Here is a 21890-nt window from a genome sequence, read left to right as displayed (position 1 = left end):
AAGACGCCAAATTTGTTCCAAGCACTGCGGATAAGGAACAATTGAAACTTGCTGGTTTAGGCGAGAAGAAAATTGTTTTTCAAAACAAAAGCGGCGATCACGAGTATCTCATGAATACATTATATTCTGAATTTCCAAAGCTAAGACATGCTATGGGATTCACAATTTGGCGCACGTGTGGCCGAAATAGCAAAACGCTTGTTGAACTCAAGCCGCCTATATATGGATATTCGCTGAAGTTTCTCAGAAAGGACTCTATACTAGGATCTGCTGTTGCCTATGTGAAGCCATTACAAAAAAATCTGTTATTGGAACCAGAAATGACGACAAGATCATTAAGCTCAGACGTAAGTGTTCTTGTCTGCTTTGTATTTATTTATTTGTTTATAAATTTATTTATTTAGTACATCATGCAAAAATTTAAAGTTCATATTTTTGGCTATTCTAGATTAATTAAGGTAGAAATCTACTCATAACTGAAAATATGCAGAATTTATTCATTTTGCAAAATTGTACTCCTTGTCAATCGAAGTATAATGGCATAAAAAAGTTGGGTGTCACCAACTGTATTTTAATGAATGGCAGCCATTTTGTTAGTTTTGTAATGCTTCTACTATTGGTTCCTAGATATTATGACATATTATGAAATATCTCAAATTCTAGGCTGTATGGTGACAGAGTGAATATATATATATATATATTTGATGCCTGGTGGGATACATTTTACTATCTTGAATTATGTTCTATGAAATTTCCCTAAAAATATTAGGTCAATTTTCTCAAAATACAGGTAGTGTAATATACACAAACATTTTACCATGTTAACTTTACCTTAGGTAAAGCACATTTCACATTAATTGGTACTCAGCAAATTTAAGACATACCACAGTACTGTATATATGTTATTTTGCTTGGTGACATTAACTCATATTATTATACATCTGTCACCCTAATGCCATAAGTTACAGTGTGTCGTAATTTTGCAGTATTTTACAGTGTATTTTCATCCTACCAAATATGGAATGATTATGCCCGTAAACGTCCTCTAATAATAAAAACAAACATGGCTGCAATCATGGTTTGACCGGACTCCACACAAAGAAGTTCACTGATTCTGTACTAAACTTTTCGGCATTGTATCTTCGAGAGGAAAAGATGTATAATAAAAAGGTTATTACTAGGATACCGCATAGTATGCACTCAGACTGTACACCCTAGCATTGACCTCCGGTACGCATCGGTCAATACTTTTTGGTATCCTCTTAATAACCTCATATTAATGACAACTGAAAGTTTATTTTGAAAACATCCGTAGGAATAGTCATATTTCTGCCTATTTTGAGAACCAACAGCGACTGTAATTTTTTGCAAATGCATGTCCACTAAATTTAAATTTGTCCACTAAAATTAATTAACATCATGCCCAATTAGCATAAATTTGTAATTGTAATTTGTAAGGAATGTTCCATGAAAGCATGATTTATTTGTTGTTTTGATGCTTGTAGATGGTCATGTGATAAAAAGGTTGTCACTTGATATCACTTATTCATAGAGCTGGTTAATAATAATGGCATCATGGGTTATTTATTCACCTCATCTTTGGTTCATGAATAATACTAGCTCATGGCATTACTCATATCAATCAGCTCTATATACAAGTGATATAAGGTAATAAATAACCTTGTATTGTTTTTTTATCATAGTTAATTTCAGGAAAACAGACCCCACAAGTTACATGCATTCACTGTAATGCATCTGTTGACATAGATTGCTTTAGTTATCATTACAAACATTGTAATAAAGAGACTGACTCCAGTGATAACACCAGTGATGAAGGGATAACTGATGAAGAATGTAGCAATGAATCAAAAAAATCCAAGGTGGAACATCTAGCTGTAGATTTTACAAGTAGCCGATTAGAGGATCAGGTAAGTTTGTGTGTGACACCCCCATGGTGTACTGTTAAAAATAAAGTATGCTATTGCAAAGTTTATTTATCTCTCTGTAGTGATATACAGTGATAGGAATATTTATAAAAATTTGTGATTACTGATTATCAGCGTTATTTCAAATTGAAATATTAAATATTGAATACTAGTAGCCCAAAATAAAGCACTTTTTGATTAAATTATGTTGAACTAACTTATTTGTTAGAACTTGTGGCAATGTTACAATATTATCCGATCAATTTAATTATTAGTCATTATGATTTATAAAAATTTGTGTATTTATAAAACATTTAATTTTATTTATAAAATGTTTAATTTTATTAATTTGTCATGAACCTCGTTCATGCCTTTATGGAATTTACTGTACAGTATTGCAAGAGATAAAAAAAATATTGAATGCATTAAACAATGAAACTCTGGAATTAACAGGACATAGCAATAAGAAAGACACTAGATTTTAAATATATTTTGTTACATTAGATATGTAGTTGTCACATCATGATTGTAATTTGATTTTAAATTACATTTTAGTTCAATGCTAAAGTTGATGTGTTGATGAGTGTCTTCAATGGAACTAAAAATAAGGAAGAAATTCTAAGATGCATGTCTTTCTGCAATGGTAACTCAGAAAAAGCATATGATATTCTGTCTGAACATGAAAACGGTAAGAAATTGTGTCATATTTGTTTTGTTGTGTGTTCCAAAAATCAAAAAGCTGAATTTTTCTATTTCTAGAACTATTGTATGTAATTTGTATGAAGACATTTTAAACTTGTTTGCAGGAGAGGGATGTCTTTGTGTCCTTGAGTGCTTACGGTTTGGGTTCTGTCTGTTTGTCTGTCCGTTGCATTATCTTCAAAGTTCATGAACCGATTTTCCCTAAACTTGGTACATATGGTATATACATGATGGTGTACAAATGACCCAAATTTTTGCCTCTGTTCTGATACATTATGGCTGAACAATGGCCATTAATTGACCCCAAAATAGCCTAAAAACCTCATTTTATATGTGTAGAGTATTATTTCTACATTGTGCTGGCCAATTCTGTTCAAACTTAGAATATGGATAAACCTGTTTTTCAGATTTTTTAAAATTTGTTAGTGAAAAGAAAATTTATTTTGGTTCATTTTTGCAGCAACTTGGGAATACATTAGACATATCACACATATTGAATTGTCTGGCAGTCCAAGTCATTAGTTCAGTGTAGAACTGGTACATGTATGCACTTGATCAAAAATGAGCTGACATTTTATTTGTCATATATTTAATTACAAGAACAGAGGATTCTGTGACATTCTCAATAGCTTACCAAAAATTGCTATAAAAATTAAATTTTTATGGAAAATATTAATATATGCCATGTCTGTAATGAAATGAAAGAGAAAGTTCTAGAGTACACTTGTTTACATTTTGTGTCCATTTTCCACTATGGGTAATGTTGTCACAGCAGATCATGGGCAATTGCTGGTCAGTGAGCAAATTTATTGTATAATCTTGGTGCTGTTCAGTGTTGGCTAGGTTTAGTGCATATAATTTTGGAGATTTTGGTAAAAATGTTTCTACAAAATCTGCATTAACTTAATATGTCAGGAATGTCATTCAAAAATCTTATTACAACCTAGCAACCTATATCCACCTAAAATATAGCCATTGTTCATAAGGAACATGTTTCTTTTTTATTGCAACTCTCCCAAATCTGATACATGTACTTAGAGCATGGTTAGTAACCGTGCTTAGAGCGAGTGCATAAATCAGTTTTGTACCCTTTCACAATATTTTTATCAGTATTGAATGTTGATCATACTCCCTTCCTCCCTCTGATATGTTAAATAGATGGACTTTGATATTAATTGTGCCTAGATTGTATCTATTTTTATTCTTTGTAGGATATTTTTCTTCTTTCAATCATAATCATGTTTAGGCTACAACTCTTCAGTATCTGCTCATTCAGATTAAAGTGAGGACTATGCTTCCATAACTTGTAATTTGACTTTTCTCTATGTGATTGTACAATCATAACAATGTGTTCCTAATCTGTGTTTATTGAGGTATTTTGAGGCTAGAAATGGTGACTTTGACAAAACCTCTTTTTACCCTGAAACTGTGTCATTCAATTAATATATGAATATTATATTGTGGCAATTAATGGTGCACTTTTTAAAGTTGTTTGTTCTAATTGTATTAACTCACTCACATTCACTCAACTAAAGGATGATGATGTTTTATGATGAATATGCACTCTATTTCAGGTGCATCACTATCAAATGTGTCAAGTCAGAATGTTTACACTTCTATAGTTGAACCAGCTGCCAGTGACAGTGATGTTGGTCATTGTAGCTTTCAAAGTGATCCGTTTGAACCTGTTGTATCTACTGAGACAGCAGCCAGTGACATGGCCAGTGACTTGTATAGTATTGTACTTCCAAATCAATTGCAAACTGCAGTAAATACATGTACTGAAACAGCAGCCAATATCAATAGCATGTATACTACTAGCTTTTCAAGTCAACAGCAAACTGCAGTATATACAAATACTGGAGCAGTATCAAGTGCCAGCAACATGTACACAAGTTTTTCAAGTCAGCCACAGTGTGCAGTTACTGCGGCAGCAACCAGTGCCAGCAACATTTATGCAAGTTGTCCAAGTCAGCCACAATCTGCAGTTACTGCAACAGCAACCAGTACCAGCAACATTTATACAAGTTGTCCAAGTCAGCCACAATCTGCAGTTACTGCGGCAGCAACCAGTGCCAGCAACATTTATACAAGTTTTCCATGTCAGTCACAATCTGCAGTTATTGAGACAGCAGCTAGTGCCAGCAACATGTATACTACTACCTGCTTACCAAGTCAGTCACAATCTGCAGTTATTGAGACAGCAGCTAGTGCCAGCAACATGTATACTACTACCTGCTTACCATGTCAGTCACAATCTGCAGTTATTGAGACAGCAACCAGTGCCAGAAACATGTATACTACTACCTGCTTACCAAGTCAACAGCAAACTGCAGTACCTACAAATACTGGCACAGCCTCCGTTACCAGGATAACTGATTTGACTCAACTAATTGATGCAACTAAGGAAATGGAAATACAAGAAAAACTGCAAATATTTAGGGAACAGCTTCTATTTTATGATGCTAGACCACACCGACTGTATGTGGAGCGTACACATTTATTAGAAAATAACATATCATTCTTCAAGCGCATTGACTTCTCAATATTGCGGCCTATATGTGTGATATTCGAAGAAGAAGATGCTGTGGATGCTGGGGGTCCTCTGAGAGAAAATTTCTCTCTGTTTTTTGAAGAAATAGTTTCAGCAAAACTGGATATGTTCATCAGAACACCAACTGGTTATTTACTTCCAACGAACAACAAAAGGTGTATCTATGGTGGACTGTTTGAAATTGTTGGTATAGCAGTTGCAGCGGCAGCAATGAATGATGTGCCATCCATGCTTCCATTACATCCGGCTATAGTGAGTAAAATGTGTAATGAAGATCCAAGTAGTATGATGAAGTTTCTCTGCATTGAAGACGTGCCTGATACTTATGCTCAGCAATTTATTAAGAAGGTAAGATATGTATCTCACACAATCATAAAGTTCCCACATTAAAATCTGCCAACCTAAACACAGTGTCAAGTGTGGACCGTATATAAACACTAGTCACCAAGTATGTCATTGTGTATTTCACTACATGGTCTATGAATCAACTAGATGCTGCCTCATTGTTTCAATTGCTTCTTTTTCATTCAGCATCATTTATAGAGATCTTTTTATTAGATTAAATGCATGTACCAATTTGTGCAGCATGCACTACAGTCATATTGTCCCTGCAAAACAATGTTGTTCTTTTCCAATAAATTCTGGAGTTTCTAAAATTTTGCCAAAACTGGTTACCCACATTATCAAGTGAGTTTAACTTATATCATGACAATCTTGAAAAATGAACAAAATATTGTGACAAAGATTGCAATGAACATGAACTAGATGACTGGTGATACCTTCAGCCATTGAGGCAAATATACCTTGCACAGTTAAAGTGCTGGTTTGAACTTTCTATATCTAATTAACTAACATGGACGTTGAACTTGTTAGGCATACTTTGACCGATTTAAAAAAAAATGTCTTTTCTCATTTGGTATAAACTGTTATCATGCTGAAATAATCCAAATATTTACAAATTACATTTTTATAGTTGACACAGTCACTAAAACTGACTGGGGACTATTTCATTGAAAATGACTTGTTAACTTGTTATACTAATATCCTAAATAATTTATTAGAGAGTGAATCAGTTGATTATGTAATGTAATTGTATGTAATGTAATTGTAAAATAAACTTGTTTGCAGATAATCTTGAATACATGCTACTACACTCTTCATAAAAGTACAGCTGCACATATAAATCACAAGCATTACAACATGTATATTGAACTTATTCCTTTCTGACAGTCCAAGAAAGGCAAACTATTTTTGGGCTTGTCCAACAAAACTTTGTTTATTCTGCTTATTTACAGATGTTGGAATGTGTCTCGAATGATGATCTAACTGAATTGTTGAATGATGAAACCCAACCAACACATTACGTTGATATGTGTGGATGGGATAATACTTGTATAATCACAGTAAGTTGTATTTATTTATTTATTTGTTTATTTGTTTGTTTGTTTGTTTGTTTGTTTGTTTATTTATTTATTTATTTATTTGTTTGTTTGTTTGTTTGTTAATAGCAGTAGCAAATCACCCACCCAATTGTTGCTGCCACATTGTTATGAAGTCCAACTCACAATTAAATGATTTTTTAGTCCCTGTTCGGACACAGACCGAAAACGGGGACTTATGGTCTATGTGTTCATGTGTGCGTCCTGACCTATATCTTAGAAATGCCTGGGCCGATTACATTCAAACTTCACACATACATCATACATAATATTATACTTATGCACATCAATTTGTTTCATGATCTGATTCAAGATGGCTGAATGGCAACCTTTTTTGTGCTGAAAAATCATCAGAATCTAGCATTTAGGGAAGGATTTTGTTCAAACTTGGTACATATGTTGGACATTATAAGACCTTGATGCATGTCATTTTATTTTTCAAATCGAATTCAAAATGAATGACTGGTGGCCATTTTGTTTTAATGAATGCTGTTCTAGAGCCGTATTTCTGACTTGCTTTGACTGATTATGTTCAAATTTTATATATTCATTATACATCATGTTATAAATATACAGATGTATTCAAAATGGCTAACAACTAGCCATTTTGTTTTAATTAATGCTGTTCCAAAACAATATCTCCCAATATGGACAAGTACTTGTTTAACGATCAGAAACAAGATGAATGAATGTCAATCATTTTAATGTTAAAAAATCATCATAATTAGCTTTTGGATCCATATCTCTGACATATTTATGTTCCAACTATATCACTATAAACAAAATTAAGTTTGATAACTAATGGGGACTGTGCCATGCATGGCTTGTGTTTCTCTAAAATACATCCCTCTACCTTCTAGAATCAAAAAGGGAGCTTATTTCATGGTAATGTCTGTCTGTGTGTGTGTGTGTGTATGTATGTATGTGTGTAGTTATGCATACATGTCTGTCTGTGCATGAAATATGTTCAACTGATCTATCTTGAACTAAAATGACTTGGATGAATGAGTGGATGAGTCTCAACTTTCATTAGTGTCAGTTGCCACTTGCAGTGTAAAAGCATATGCTAGAAACTATATACCGGTAGTTTTGACAGTTTTAACTTATGGAAGGAGTTATGATTTAAAGCATTGAAAGTATCAGTAACTATCACCCTTTTTTTCAGCTTTCAAACCGTCATGAATTGGCCTCGTACATCATTGAGTATTCCATTATTGGGCAGAGAGAAGAGGCTATTAAGCATATTTCCAAAGGTCTCTCCAAAAATGGCTTTTTATGTTGTTGCAAAAGGTCATGTATTATGAGTGTAATAAGCGTAAGTAATGTTACCTCAAAGAAGCTGTATGATGCCACCAGAACTCAGATTAACAATATGAAGAGTGAACATTCATCAGATATAAACAGTGATGCCTATCGGACTGTTCTATATGTAGATAGGCTTCTGAGTGAAATAGGTGAGTGAATGCATGTAGGTATAGATAGGTAAAATGTTGCCAGCAAATTGCACTTAATTATATAAGCCATTGCTACCTATAAATTTATGAATTTACCAAGCTATATATGCTAGTCTGCTCACACAAATGCATTTCTGTTGGCAATACTACGGTACAAACAAACATAACTAGGATTTATGTAAATGCATTTGTTAAATGAAAATAATGTTGAAAACTAAATAAATACTGCACCCATGGGAGAGCAGTATTGATTGTAGTTGCATTCATGCACAGTTCCTTAGCATAGACTAATTCGTCAGAAGTCTTTGTTGAGACAACATGCATGAATGTTTAACCAGTGCTATAAACCAGTAAGTACAAGCTAAATCTGACCTGTTTTTAAGACCCGGTCTGCACTCATAGCATTGGCTAACAAAGTATGCACAATTTGTATTCAATGTCCAAAAGGTTTGCAATTCATTTTGGTATGCCATATCCGACATGACAATCAACATGAGCACATACATGGATATTGTTCAAAAAAAGGAAATAACTGACAATGAGACTTTACTACTTCATCCTATTTGATATTGTTTTATTACTGTATACCTTCTTGGTACTGTACTATATAATCATAGTTAAAGGGACTAACAATTTGTATATTCTTAAGTTTTGGCGTACCTTTGGTTACTTTGAATCTGGAATCTATTCTAGCAATAATACATTTGACAAATTTCAGATGCCCCTACTGACAACCTGTAACATTCATATGTAATTAAAAGTTTAGTTTGAAATAATAATTCCACTTCCTAATCAATATATGTTATTATACTTCTCACTCACAGTATCAAATTTATTTGTTTACAGATGACCAAGATGCAATTGATTTGGTCTGGTTTGTAACAGGGACACCAACAATTATGCAAAGCAGACCATCTGTAATGGAAATAACTATTAATAATTCAAGAACAGAAACATCACCAATCGCAAATACTTGTAATGCCACCTTACTTATGCCATCAACATATTTGAGATATGAAGACTTTAAATATAACATACTTGAACGTGTTCAGCTAGGATTGGGACATTTTGGTATGGCTTAATACATTGCCTGCTGAAAGCCACCACAGATAGCTGTAGTAGCAGTATTTTTCATTAAACTTCAAATGTTGGAGTACAACTAAATATATCTGCTTAGAAGAACTTCAGCCTAACTGAAAATGTTTAACATTGATTCTCATACACAGTATCATGTATCAACATATTTTGTGGTCTGTGTGGTGCATGCAGTAAGTTTATTCTGTACTCAAACATTTGTAAGTTTATACATGGACACACGAATGAGCTTATAATATAGATACAGTATAGCAACATTCTGAGGAGAGTTTGGAGCTTTTTCAAATTTGTATCTGTTTGTTTAGTTCTGTTGTTGACTACATGAAGCTATATTCATATTGGTGATCTGTCACTCTGTCATCTGTCCAACGGTCTGTTTGATTTTTTTTATAAAAACTTATACTCTTATGAACCATAGCTTGTAATGGTCTCAAATTTGCTGTTGATTGAGTATGTGTTCTATGATTAGTTGATGCTTAATCATGCGGCACATTATTTCACGGTTCATATTAGAAACTCTTATATGCTATGTATTGTCAAATGTTATGAATTAATCATTCCGTTCTACTGCCATGGTTGATCACCTTGCTTCACTTCATTTATGAATTGCAACACATTTTGCATAAGAAATGTTTTCCACAATATGTGTATATTATTGATGCATTTTCTCCTAGGTTGAAAAGAAAACTTTTAATCCCCAACTGGGCATGATTATACGTTTGATTCCATTTGTCAGTCTTTTATTTCTTATGTTGTATTTCTTTAGAGTTTTATAGACCAATTATTCAAAACTTGGTAACAGCTGTCTGAGATGGCTGACAATTTTATCTTTTTTTTGTGCATAATTCTGCTTATATCTCAAATTCACATAGTCCATTTAGAGCCAAATTTGGTACACAGACATTTGCGTTCTAGCACATCACCAAGAATTGACCCTGTTCAGTCAAACTTGACACACAGAATACATCCTGGAATAGACTTCATTTGTTGACTCGTTTCAAGATTGCTGAATAGTGGACATTTCACTTCCAACAAATTACAAAAACATTGAACATTTTTGTCATCCCAGAACTTTATAGTTGGGAAATTTTGTTTGTAATCTTCTGACGTGTCAAGTAGTATGTGTACTGTAACACGTGTTAAAGCTGAATGTACAGTATCTTCAAGATATCCACATCAGATGTCTTGCACAATAGTCAAACATTAAGCAGTTCCATGCACAGTATTAAGTTCAGATATGATTTTAGGTCTAGTTACTCAAAATTGAGAGAATTTTAACAAAGTTTTGCCAACATTACAACTTTGAATTGCTTTTCATTATAATTGATTCAGTTGACAGTGTAGAACTGGAATTCGCACTTGTTCAAAACATAGAAGAGAGCTGGTTTTGATTTGTTTATTGCAAATCACAAGTCTTTAATTGTTCCTAATTATCTTGTTCATAATTTAATTGTTACTAATTGTTCTTAATTTAATGTTTTCATGATTTGATGTTCATCAGGGATAAGTTGGTATAAATACCAGTTATTACACTGATTTTAGTCAAAATATTTACAGGTTATGCCCATTTGTGCAGTGTACAGTTGATTTTAAAAACAGTGAGCAGTATCAAACAAGTTGTCCAAGTAGTGGGGGTGGAGGGTACTCTCCTGAATTTGAGGTATGCTCCGCAACAAGTTGATTGGCCATTGGGGCATTTTGATTATAAAAATAGCTTTGTGCTTTGTTGCTGCAAAATCATTGAAAAATCTCAAATTTATCCGGATGCATCTACAGTCGTTTCAGTTGGAGTATACCTCCCTCCTTGTTGTTTATTTTCTCCATAAAATATTATATAAAGTAAAAATCTGACCAGTGTTGTTGTAAACAGTTTATTATACAGACGGCAGGCTAATGAAACAATGTGAAACAACAGTTGTGAACCTGTTTTCAAGATATGAATATCTTTGATTAGTCTGGCATGTTCACACTGTTTACAGCAATTGAATGTTGCAAAGGTTTACAGTAATATGAACATTTAAAGTCATTGGCGCATAGTTATTGCAGTTTTAGCTCATGTCACAGTACCATCAAGTGACCTACATATTTACTATATTTTTATACATGGCAAAGACACATTAAAGTTGTGATAATCACTGTACATAATGACCTAATTCAGGAACATATTCTCTGTTGTGTTTAAATTTACATGTTTATAATGTACAATTTGTAACTTTATTAGTTTTTTTATCATAAGTGTTGATAATAAACAAAGGAGTTGTTACACACATGTTCAGTTTAAAAACAAATTTGTCAAATCATAGTCTGGCATTTAATATACCAATGAACAACAATACTGTTTTCAGAAAAGAGCTTCTCTGTTTTAGGGACATCAACTGGTGAAGCATTCATTCTGACTAAAATCTAAATCAGCAACTTAAATTTCATTGATTCTTCAAGAATGAGTTTGTATAAAGTTACTGCTCGAAAATACTTAGTGAAAATGAGTTAATAATTAGATAAATTAGGTTTTGTCACTGCATTGGTCTGTGATAAATTACCCCAAATTATATGTATAAAATATTGGAAAACATGTTCTACATGTGTCCGTGCACTGAACAGCACTGCTGATTATGTACTTGTCAAATTGAGACTTAATATAGTAACATCGTATAACCTAGAAAGTACTTAAATGGCTATACAAATTAATTACTTTATTTAGCACATTACAATTAAATCATGGAACACGCAGACACAGTCTAAAATTCATTAATTGTCTGCAATGCCATTTGATACAGATCTGTTCCAAAAACATTACTTTGCTGCAATGGGTCTATTCGTGCCTCCAACAGACGAATCTGTGCTGAGGTAATATCACATTCAATTGTTGGTACATCAACATTTGGAATATCATCATCAGCTGGAGTAGGACCTTCCCAGTCTATTCCATAAGATGATAACTCTGTCTGCAAAATGAAATTTAAACAACATAAATTGTGACTTTCACACAATTCAGAGACAAAGTTAATTAAAAAGATGTTAATTATCAAGTTAATGCCCATAATATACACAAAAACTGCCCAAATTATCACAATAGCAGATCATCCGGGGGCACAATTTGCTCTTCTAACAGATATTATATTGAATCATATAAGTTGAGTGAGATGCATGTCCAAACAGAAAGTAGCTGGTGAACATATGCACTAATTAGGTCAATGATACTTCCACATTTTTTACTCCTGTGTGCGAAGCACACAATGGGAGTCTTTGCAGTTACCCTGTCTGTATGTGTGTGTGTGTCCTTCTGTTCCACTGATATCTCAAGAACCATACATTGTTTTTTTTATGAAACTTGGTGCATAGATGCGCAGATTTGTTTAGGTTTTAGTAGAAACCATGCATATTAATTACCTAATTTGCATGATAATTAGTTCATTTTTAGCTGTTCCATAACTGTTCCACTGGTATCAAAAGAACTACTCATTGGATTTTGATGAAACTTGGTTCATAGATGCTTTGAACTAATGCCAGGTTTTGATTAGTTTTGGGTGAAAATCTGTGCATATTAATTACTTAATGTGCATAATGATTAGTAAATTTTCGGCTTTTCCACTGATACCTCAACTACTAATCATCACATTTCAATGAAACTTGGTACCTAGATGTCTTAGGACACTGCACAGACCTAGTATGTTTTAGGGTAATATCAGTACATATTGATTACCTAATTTGCATAATAAATTAATTTTCAGCTTTTGATATTTCAAGTAGTAAGCAATACATTTCAATGGTACATAGATACTGAAGGACTATGCAGAGATCGATTGTTTTGGGATAATATTTGTGCATATGAATCACCTAATTTGCATAATTAGTTAATTTTCGAATTTGCACATACATCTCAAGTACTAATCATCACATTTCAATATAACTTGGTACATAGATCCTCTAGGACTATGCAGAGATCTGATTAGTTTTGGCGTAAATAATTGTGCATATTAATTAACTTATTTGCATAATTATTTAATTTTCAGTTTTTTCACTGATATCTCAAGTACTTATCATCACCTTTACATGAAACTTTGTACATAGATGCTCTAGGACAATGTACAAATATGATCAGTTTTGGGTTAAAATCTGTTCATATAAATTTTCTAATTAGCATAATAATTCATAATTGTTCTGATCACATTTCAATGAAACTTGGTACATAGATGGTCTGTTACATTGCACAGACCTTATTAGTTTTACACTCTGTTCATTTTAAATTTTCTGATTTGCATAATTAGTTTTCAGCTTTTCCATCAATATCTCAAGTACAAGTAATTTTGAATTAATATTTACTGTGTCTCTAATACACTCAGCACACGGGAGTTCTTTCTAAACTTTCTTTGATCAGTCATTAAACCCGCTAGATGATATTGTCTGTGTTTATTACTTACATTTGTGCTAGGTTCAAATGCTTCTGTAGCTTCAGTACTAGAAGAGGCTGCGATATTCAGCAGTCCGGACACCCAAAGTTGATTGGGAGACATGTTCCCTTCTGTTGTTCTAATTGGGTGTTGATTCCAACTTGCAGAAAACATGGACAAGTGTCTTCTTATACGTGGTAAATACACATAATGTAAACAGAATAAATGCATATCATTACATGAATCAAGAAGACCCTGGTCTTCGAGAGCATAAAATGTATTATAAAATACATATAAGCACCCACAAAATACATCACGCCATAAGCGCTCAATACGTTGATTGTGTATACTTTTTCCTGTGATATGACTACCTCTCCCAGGTCCTCTGTCTGGGTGCGAAAGCATATACTTTGCAATTTCAACGTTTTCTAATCCATGATCAGATCGCACTCTAGACGGTACACCATATTCACACACAGCTGACATAAAGTCCTCCAGTACTGTGAATGCTCTGTTGTTGTCATTGCACTGTAAATACATAATTCTACGTGAATATCCGTCTATGCCACCATGGATCACAAATCTCCAACTGCAATAAAATTGGAATGAAAGTATAATGTGTGGTATGTTTACACAGTACCAGGTACATCAGTATAATGTGTGGTGTATTTACACAGTACCAGGTACATCAGTATAATGTGTGGTGTATTTACACAGTACCAGGTACACCAGTATATTGTTTGGTGTATTTAGACAGTACCAGGTACACCAGTATAATGTATGGTGTATTTACACAGTACCAGGTACACCAGTATATTGTTTGGTGTGTTTATACAGTACCAGGTACACCAGTATATTGTTTGGTGTGTTTATACAGTACCAGGTACACCAGTATAATGTGTGGTGTATTTAGACAGTACCAGGTACACCAGTATATTGTGTGGTGTGTTTATACAGTCCAAATCCAAATTAAATTGCAATTTTACCGTAGTCGTATGTTCTACCTCTCTGTGGATGGTTTTATTTTCAGCTATATATTATGTCCACTCTCGGATATTGAATTGTCCATGTATACATAATTTATGTTCCTTACCGTATTAACTTGTGGTGTCCATCTATGTGCCATAGAGACAGTGGTGCATACACCCTGTATGCACGCCTTGGCGTTGAAAATATTTCTAGTGATCGCAAAAGAACTCCAACAGGGTCGACCCTGTGTAAACTAAGTCTCATTCTCTGTTGCTGGACTCGTAACCCCATACTTCGGAGGAAGCCTGTCATACGGCGATAACCACAATTTGGAAAATCGAGGATGATTTCTCTTATAACGTCATCCAACTGAATGTCGGAAATATCAGAATATGTATCTCTTATTTTGATGTCAAACTTACTCATGCGTCTTTTCACCGTCCGCTCACTTACACACAGTAACCGGCTAATATACGGAATAGTAAATCCGGTATCGACTAGGTATATCAACTGATCCTTCGTAATACAATATGGAGGTCTTCCTCTTCCAGATAGTACTTCTGTGTCCACACAATATCCTTCGAATACATCATTGTTCAGGGCCGCAAATGTTTCATTGACCTCGCTTATATCGCTCAAAACAGAAGACATATCACAGTAGTAGGAGTTAACTTGCGAACAAATACGCTTCAAACTGTTGAGCTTGTATTGAATGCTATCATAATTCATACGATCTTCATCCTCAATACACTTCAAAACATCGCTAAGCAAAAGATGTACCCGCCTAAGAAGGAAGTGTTTACCATCCATGGCTGCCATGATGTTTACCATCAGTAAAGGTGGTTCAGTATAAAACAACGCCTTTTACTTTTTCTTGTCAACGTTTAAGAATTACGCTTTTTAAATAAGCTGGTTTCTTTAATTGTCAGTCTATATGCTTGATGTTTTATCGATTCGCAGTTCTATTTATTTATTTATTTGTTGTTTTATAAATTTTTCTATTTGTTTATTTATTCTTTTATTTTTTGTTTTATTATTTTATTTATTCTTCTATTTTTAATTTATCGTTCTATTTTTCAATTTAATCTTTTATTTATTATTTTATTCTTTGATTTATTCTTTTATTTTATTATTTTATTTATTCTTCTATTTTTAATTTATCGTTCTATTTTTCAATTTAATCTTTTATTTATTATTTTATTCTTTGATTTATTTTTTGTTTTATTATTTTATTTATTATTTTATTTATTCTTCTATTTTTAATTTATCGTTCTATTCTTGAATTTAGTCTTTTATTTCTTGTTCTATTCTTCAATTTCTTCTTTTATTTATTGTTTTATTTTTTGATTTAGTCTTTTATTTATTTATCTATTCTTTTATTTATTCTTTTATTTATTTATCTATTCTTTGATTTATTCTTTTATTTATTGGCGTTTTTCAATTTTGGCCCTAATGACACACCATACAAGAGCTCTACTTGGGTAGATATGATGATGCTATTCATGCAAATGTCCCTTAAACAATGTGTTAGGATTTATTGATGGCACATTACGTCCAATCTGTAGGCCCATACATGATCAACGAAATAGTTTTTCAGAGCATAAAAGATGCCATGGCATCAAATTTCAATCTATCATTTTACCCAATGGTATAATAGGAAACATGTTTTGCCCTACTGAAGAGCGTCAACATGATTCCTACATGTTGCGAGAATCTGGCATCCTACAACAACTTCAAGACATACCTCTTCGTAACTATGCTTTTTATGGGGATCCAGCATATCCCTTGAGACACCAGTTACTCTGTCCATTTAGGGGTGCCAGACTCGCGCAACAACAACAAGAGTTCAATACAATAATGTCGTCATCTAGACAGCGTGTTGAATGGGGGTTTGGAAAAATTACAACACAGTGGGCTTGTCTTGATTTCCGTCGCAATTTGAAATGACCAATGGCAAAATACTACTTAGTTGGGGCTCTTTTTACCAACTGCCACACATGTTTGTATGAATCCCAGACTGGGGCATACACTGACCATGAGTCATTAGCAAACTCCCATAATGTAGATGTGGATGATGTCCCTGACTCCCAACAAAAAACAGCAAAAAATGAAATTCAACATCAGAGACTCTGGTTGCTGGTTTTGCTGACTATAGAAATGAAAGACAGGCAAGACATGATGAGAAGAAGGAGGCCATGGAATGATGGCATGCTGACAACATGCGCACAATGAACCGATTTCTCGATATATTTGGGAAGGTTGTAAATACAAATAATTATTTAGTGTGATGTAAATAGATATTTAAGCTTAAATTTTGTTCAAGTTCTATTGTAAACTATATATCAAATTGACTTGTAAGTGAAGGCATGAAACTAATGCAGATTAAAAAAGTTATACCAGACATCAACATGTAAGAAATCAACTACCGAGTATTATGACCTTCACTTTGAATTGTTGTACTTTTGTTTTGTAGTTTTACAACTTTTATCTGACGGAGGTGTACATATTTATATACTCCACCAAGTGTTTGCAATAAATACTAGCAGTTCTTCATTGCCCACTGCAATTTAATTATCATGTGTCTGTCAAGTTTTTTCCCCATTTCTTTTTTTAAATTTATGTTAATGCTGCACTGTATCATGATAATTTATTTTGCTATATCTTACAGTATCTTTTCAAACACATTTTCATATACCTACAAATTAAAACAAAATAAATAAATTTAAAACCCCATTGCAATCATAAATTCATTTTACGAATCATTGTTAAACACAAAACTGAAGTATATATGTATTAGTTGATGTCACTGTGTATCACCAGTACAGTAGTTACCAGCATTTTGTATACATGCCTGTATCAAAACTAGATAGTGGGTGTGATTTATATACCATAACTTGTGGTCAAGCTACAAAACACACGAGAGCTGTAATCCACACCACTCACAGATAATTTATTCTCAGAGTTAGAACAAGCTACATAAAAAGTATATGTGATAATTGATTTTTCTTTATAGCACGAATTATTATTAATTATATACAGATTTATACTAATCGAGGGCAAACTGCTACAAAGATGTGAAAATACACAACACTTTCTAAATTTTCTTTCCTCTGTTTAAACATATATACAGTAGCAAAAGTTGAGAAAAAACAACATTCCTTAAACTTAAAGAATCTCACACTTGTAAAACATAATTCACAGGAAGTAAATGGAAACAGTTTGTGAATAAACTGTATGATCATCGTTAGCATGTGGCTACCTTTGACGCCATCTTTGAAAAAAAAGAAATGCGTACACCAGTCACATGAGGCGCTATAACATAATCGTAATGTGCCCTCTTCTTAGGTGATCATTATAATTCTCTAATTTAGCAATGCCGCTTATCTATCACATCGATGTCATTGCGGAAAATGTTTTCAAAGTCATTAACCTCATCAATGCCAGCTGCATCAATATATTCCAGGAAGTCTTCTTCACTCATTCAACTTATGTTGTGCAGAACACAGCATGCACTAACAATTGTCGCAATATCTTCCACAACGCTAACATCCATGATCACTTTCAATTTTCGAAAGCGGCCCTTTAAAAGTGCAAATGTTGTTCTATACGCTGTTTCTTGCACTCAATTTTCTGTTGAACGCTATTTGATTACGATTGAGAGCACCGTTATTACGATATGGTGTCATAAACCAATTTCGCAAAGGATAAGCCTGGTCGCCCGGAAGATATTCCACATGGAAAATACTCTGATTGATGTGCCATATCTACGGACAATCACAAATTAAGCAATACTCATGTACAGAGCATGCCCATTCACAATAAATATCAGTGAATAGGTAATCCCTTCCGATTTAGATAATATTCTTCCTATTAAGAGAAAATATATAATCATTATTTATGCTTTAAAAATTAAAAAAACCTTTTTTAGTTTTTTTAACTTATCAAAAATATTGATACATATTCTTAACAAAAACAATAAAATGAAATGAGTTTGGATTTTATATCACTACAAACAGAAATACTAGTAAATCTAAGGTAAAGTTCCGCATATTAAACTACTAGACTGCTAGAGGTTTTAAATACATAAACGTAACCTTTACATTGATGTAGAATTTGCATATGAATATAATGAAACAATTTGCATACGTAAACAATGAAGGAACAGGCACAATATTATAAATCTAAAGTTTTTTGGTCTGACGAGCACTTATCATATGCAATATTTATGTAATCTATCTAAAATTAGGTATGCGTCGTGTGAGGGATTTCAGTTATTTATATGAAAAAGCTCGAGACTTTCATGTAAAGTACGAATACAAAAATATCTCTTTCACTTGGAGCTGTGATTGGTATACGAGTGCCATCTAAACAACCGATGACCCGCGCAAGCCCATTCCGCTCAAAATTGTCCAAACTGCGACGCAGTCTTGATTCTTTCGGCCAAGTTATTACAATTGGTGCTATATATGTGACAAGAGCTTTGCATATTCGGCGGTACGTAACGTATGCGGTGGACGCAGCTAACCCAAATCGGTCCGAAACAGGCCTCAAACACATTCCACAATGTAATAAGCACTTGCTTACGAAGCTCAACAGGTGGCCTCCCATGCAAAGGTGTGGTGCGTTCCGTTGGTATCTCTGGGCAATGATTAAAAAGTAAATTTTGTAGATTATCAAAGTTGCTTTCTTTAAGCAAAAGTGTATCTTAAAGTCATCGAGCGGATATCGTGGAACAACGTTCTCAGCATAGCCGACAATTTTCACTCTCGTGTACCGCTTAACGCCACCGAATAATAACATTAACGTATCGTCGTCTTTATCCTTGTAAAAATGAATATGCATAAGAATACGACGCTGAAGGCCGCCATCATGAATACTCGTTATACGCTAATCGTTGTTTTGTTTACAGCCTTGTTTTCAATATTTACGTCATGGGAATCGTTGAGAATCATGATCGTAATTTTGCAAATCAAACGCGCTCCTGGGGGACAGGGGGGAATAACATTTATGAACACTTCGCACTTCTCTGCCACTATTTATTTACACGGCGCTCAATGGGCGGGTTAGTAATTTTGGAAAAAGGATGAAATGTGCGTAAAAAGGACTCCTGTAAATTCACATATGTGAAACTTTTCAACAAATCTTGACCATGAACCAATGTGATCCAGGTATGAGCTCAAAAAGATATCCACATGACTGTTTACATCGACGCGAAATGTGAGCATGTATTGCTTGTATTTATGTTTTCCAAAATCGAACCTGTGTCATTAAAACATACATGTACAAAAAAAACAATACAAACAAAAAATGTCGTTCCTACACTGCCTACTTCTCGGTATTACTCTAGGTGCAAGTTGTATATGCCCCGATAATATGCCGCCCTTTTCCGGGTGCAGACTATAAAACAAATGGCGCGAAATTATGAGCAAGATTTATTATATGGCAACGACAGTATTGCCAAGATGGCAGAGTGTATCTTGGTTGGTAAAACACGGTCACAGTTTCGTAACAGATCGTTACGTCCAGTAACCGGTGAAGTTGTACGCTGTTGTCAATGTGAAAAAAGTGAAACCCTCTGGATTTGCAAATTTCATTTCCAATCCGTAACGAGAGAAAACTCTCGGCAATGCTCCTGTCCAGCAACATGGCCCCACAGTATGAAGCTGAGTGACAGACCGATTCCAAGCAGGTTGTATGCAGTGTTTGACGACATTGGTCACAATGACCCGACATATAAACCAGGTACTCGGTTGCAAGACAACTGCCGATGATGAGTTTTCCTCCATAATTGGAAAACTGCACAAAACGAACAGGGAGGACAATCGACATCAAACTGACCAACGCGACAGATCACCCGTGGTAAGTATTTACACCAGAGAAAATATAAACACAATCTGCCTCCACTATATATTGTTCTACTTCCGGTTCATTGTAACCCGTAAAGGAACGCCACAGTGTTGTTATCGATCAGTGCTTATGTTGTTTTTTTGAGAGCGCCTACCAATGAGTTTTAGAATTTCCATTAAGTCTTGGCATAACTATTTACTGCATAGTTGTTTATACTATGAATTTATAATTTAAGTACATGTATCCTAACTTTGTTTTTCTATTGATTTTGTTGAAACAATTTAGAATAAGAAAAAAAGTGCACAACATTTTACCAAGTTAAATCAAAACAATGTGGTACAGTGTTGGCCAATGATGAGGGGAATGTACTGTTGACACAAAATCAGTGGAACACAATAACCTCAAAACTAAAAGGTAGGTTTCTTTATTGTTATACATTGTACTGTGTGATTAACTTGTATATTGAGTTTTGAGTCAAGAAATGTAAGTATACGATTTCTACTAACAATTGTATAACCAGCCAACATGTCACTCGTAATTTTGAATTGGTAAGCTATTTTCAGAGATGACATTTTTATTTTATTATCTGTAAATGATTATCTATCATTATAAAATGTATGCATCATAATAGATAAATACATTTTATATCAGCCATATTTTCTCAATATTGTTATAATTTGTATTATGTCCAGTCCCTAGATTCTCAGATCAAATCAGAAAGCTTCAAGAGGTTGTGTACCACAACCAAAAAAGTGATGCTAAAACATTACATAGTCATACAGTGTGCAACGTATCCAGAACTTTGCAATGAATGAAGTCCCACAACTTTATGATGAAATGTATGCCTCTATTGTTGACAAACATACAAGTGTGAGAAGACAAAAACAGCAGGAAAAGAGGATAGTGGCAGTTTTGATTTAATAGCATTTTACAGGTAATGATCACTAGCAAAACTGCAGGTAAAAGAAGGGGTGTACAGTTTAATAATACTGTACTGAATTTACAGTGAAGAGTAGCTTTCTAAGATTTCACAGTTTAAAACTGCAATATGGACAAGAATTGTGTATATATGTAGACTGATATGCAATTTTATTACATGCTACATGTTGCTTTAAAGCGACTTTTTTTCAAGGATATTGGTTTTACCACAGGGAGCCCAGAAACTACAATCAACTATAGTACGCAGTCTCTATGAGCGGAGGGGGGGGGTATCGGCTGGTATCTCGTGTAAGAAATAGACAAGGGATGAAGGCTCCAGCCAGCTCATATTTTTTAAACTCGAAAAAACAGACGAAAAGAATGAAAAATAAAATCTAAAAAAAGCCCAGGTTGAAGAATATTAGTTGCTCCTTCAAATTTCGCCAAAGCCTTACCTACATTTTACCGATATCTGCAGAATAAATCAAGAAAACTACACAAATTGACTCCATTTAGGAATTCCTAACGGTTTGCCCGACCGCATGGCACAGATGGAGGCGTGGCCTGTTCAGCATTTTGTCAACAACTAATCACAC

At 33.9% G+C, this 21890-nt stretch overlaps 1 protein-coding gene across 1 annotated transcript; it reads right to left on the bottom strand.

Annotated features, from left to right (window-relative positions):
- Positions 1–11889: 11889 nt before the first annotated feature.
- LOC146741886 (uncharacterized) lies at positions 11890–14135 on the bottom strand. Its single transcript, XM_085500794.1, has 2 exons — positions 13591–14135; positions 11890–12114 (listed from the first exon to the last, which is right to left on the bottom strand). The coding sequence occupies exons 1-2, from the start codon at positions 14098–14100 to the stop codon at positions 11908–11910; spliced, it is 717 nt and encodes a 238-aa protein (XP_085356920.1). The 5' UTR covers positions 14101–14135; the 3' UTR covers positions 11890–11907.
- Between the last annotated feature and the right edge of the window lie 7755 nt (positions 14136–21890).

Source organism: Saccoglossus kowalevskii, chromosome 6 (genome assembly GCF_978046115.1).
Source record: "Saccoglossus kowalevskii chromosome 6, keSacKowa6.1, whole genome shotgun sequence".
NCBI lineage: Eukaryota > Metazoa > Hemichordata > Enteropneusta > Harrimaniidae > Saccoglossus > Saccoglossus kowalevskii.
This window is presented reverse-complemented; position numbering and strand designations above follow the sequence as displayed.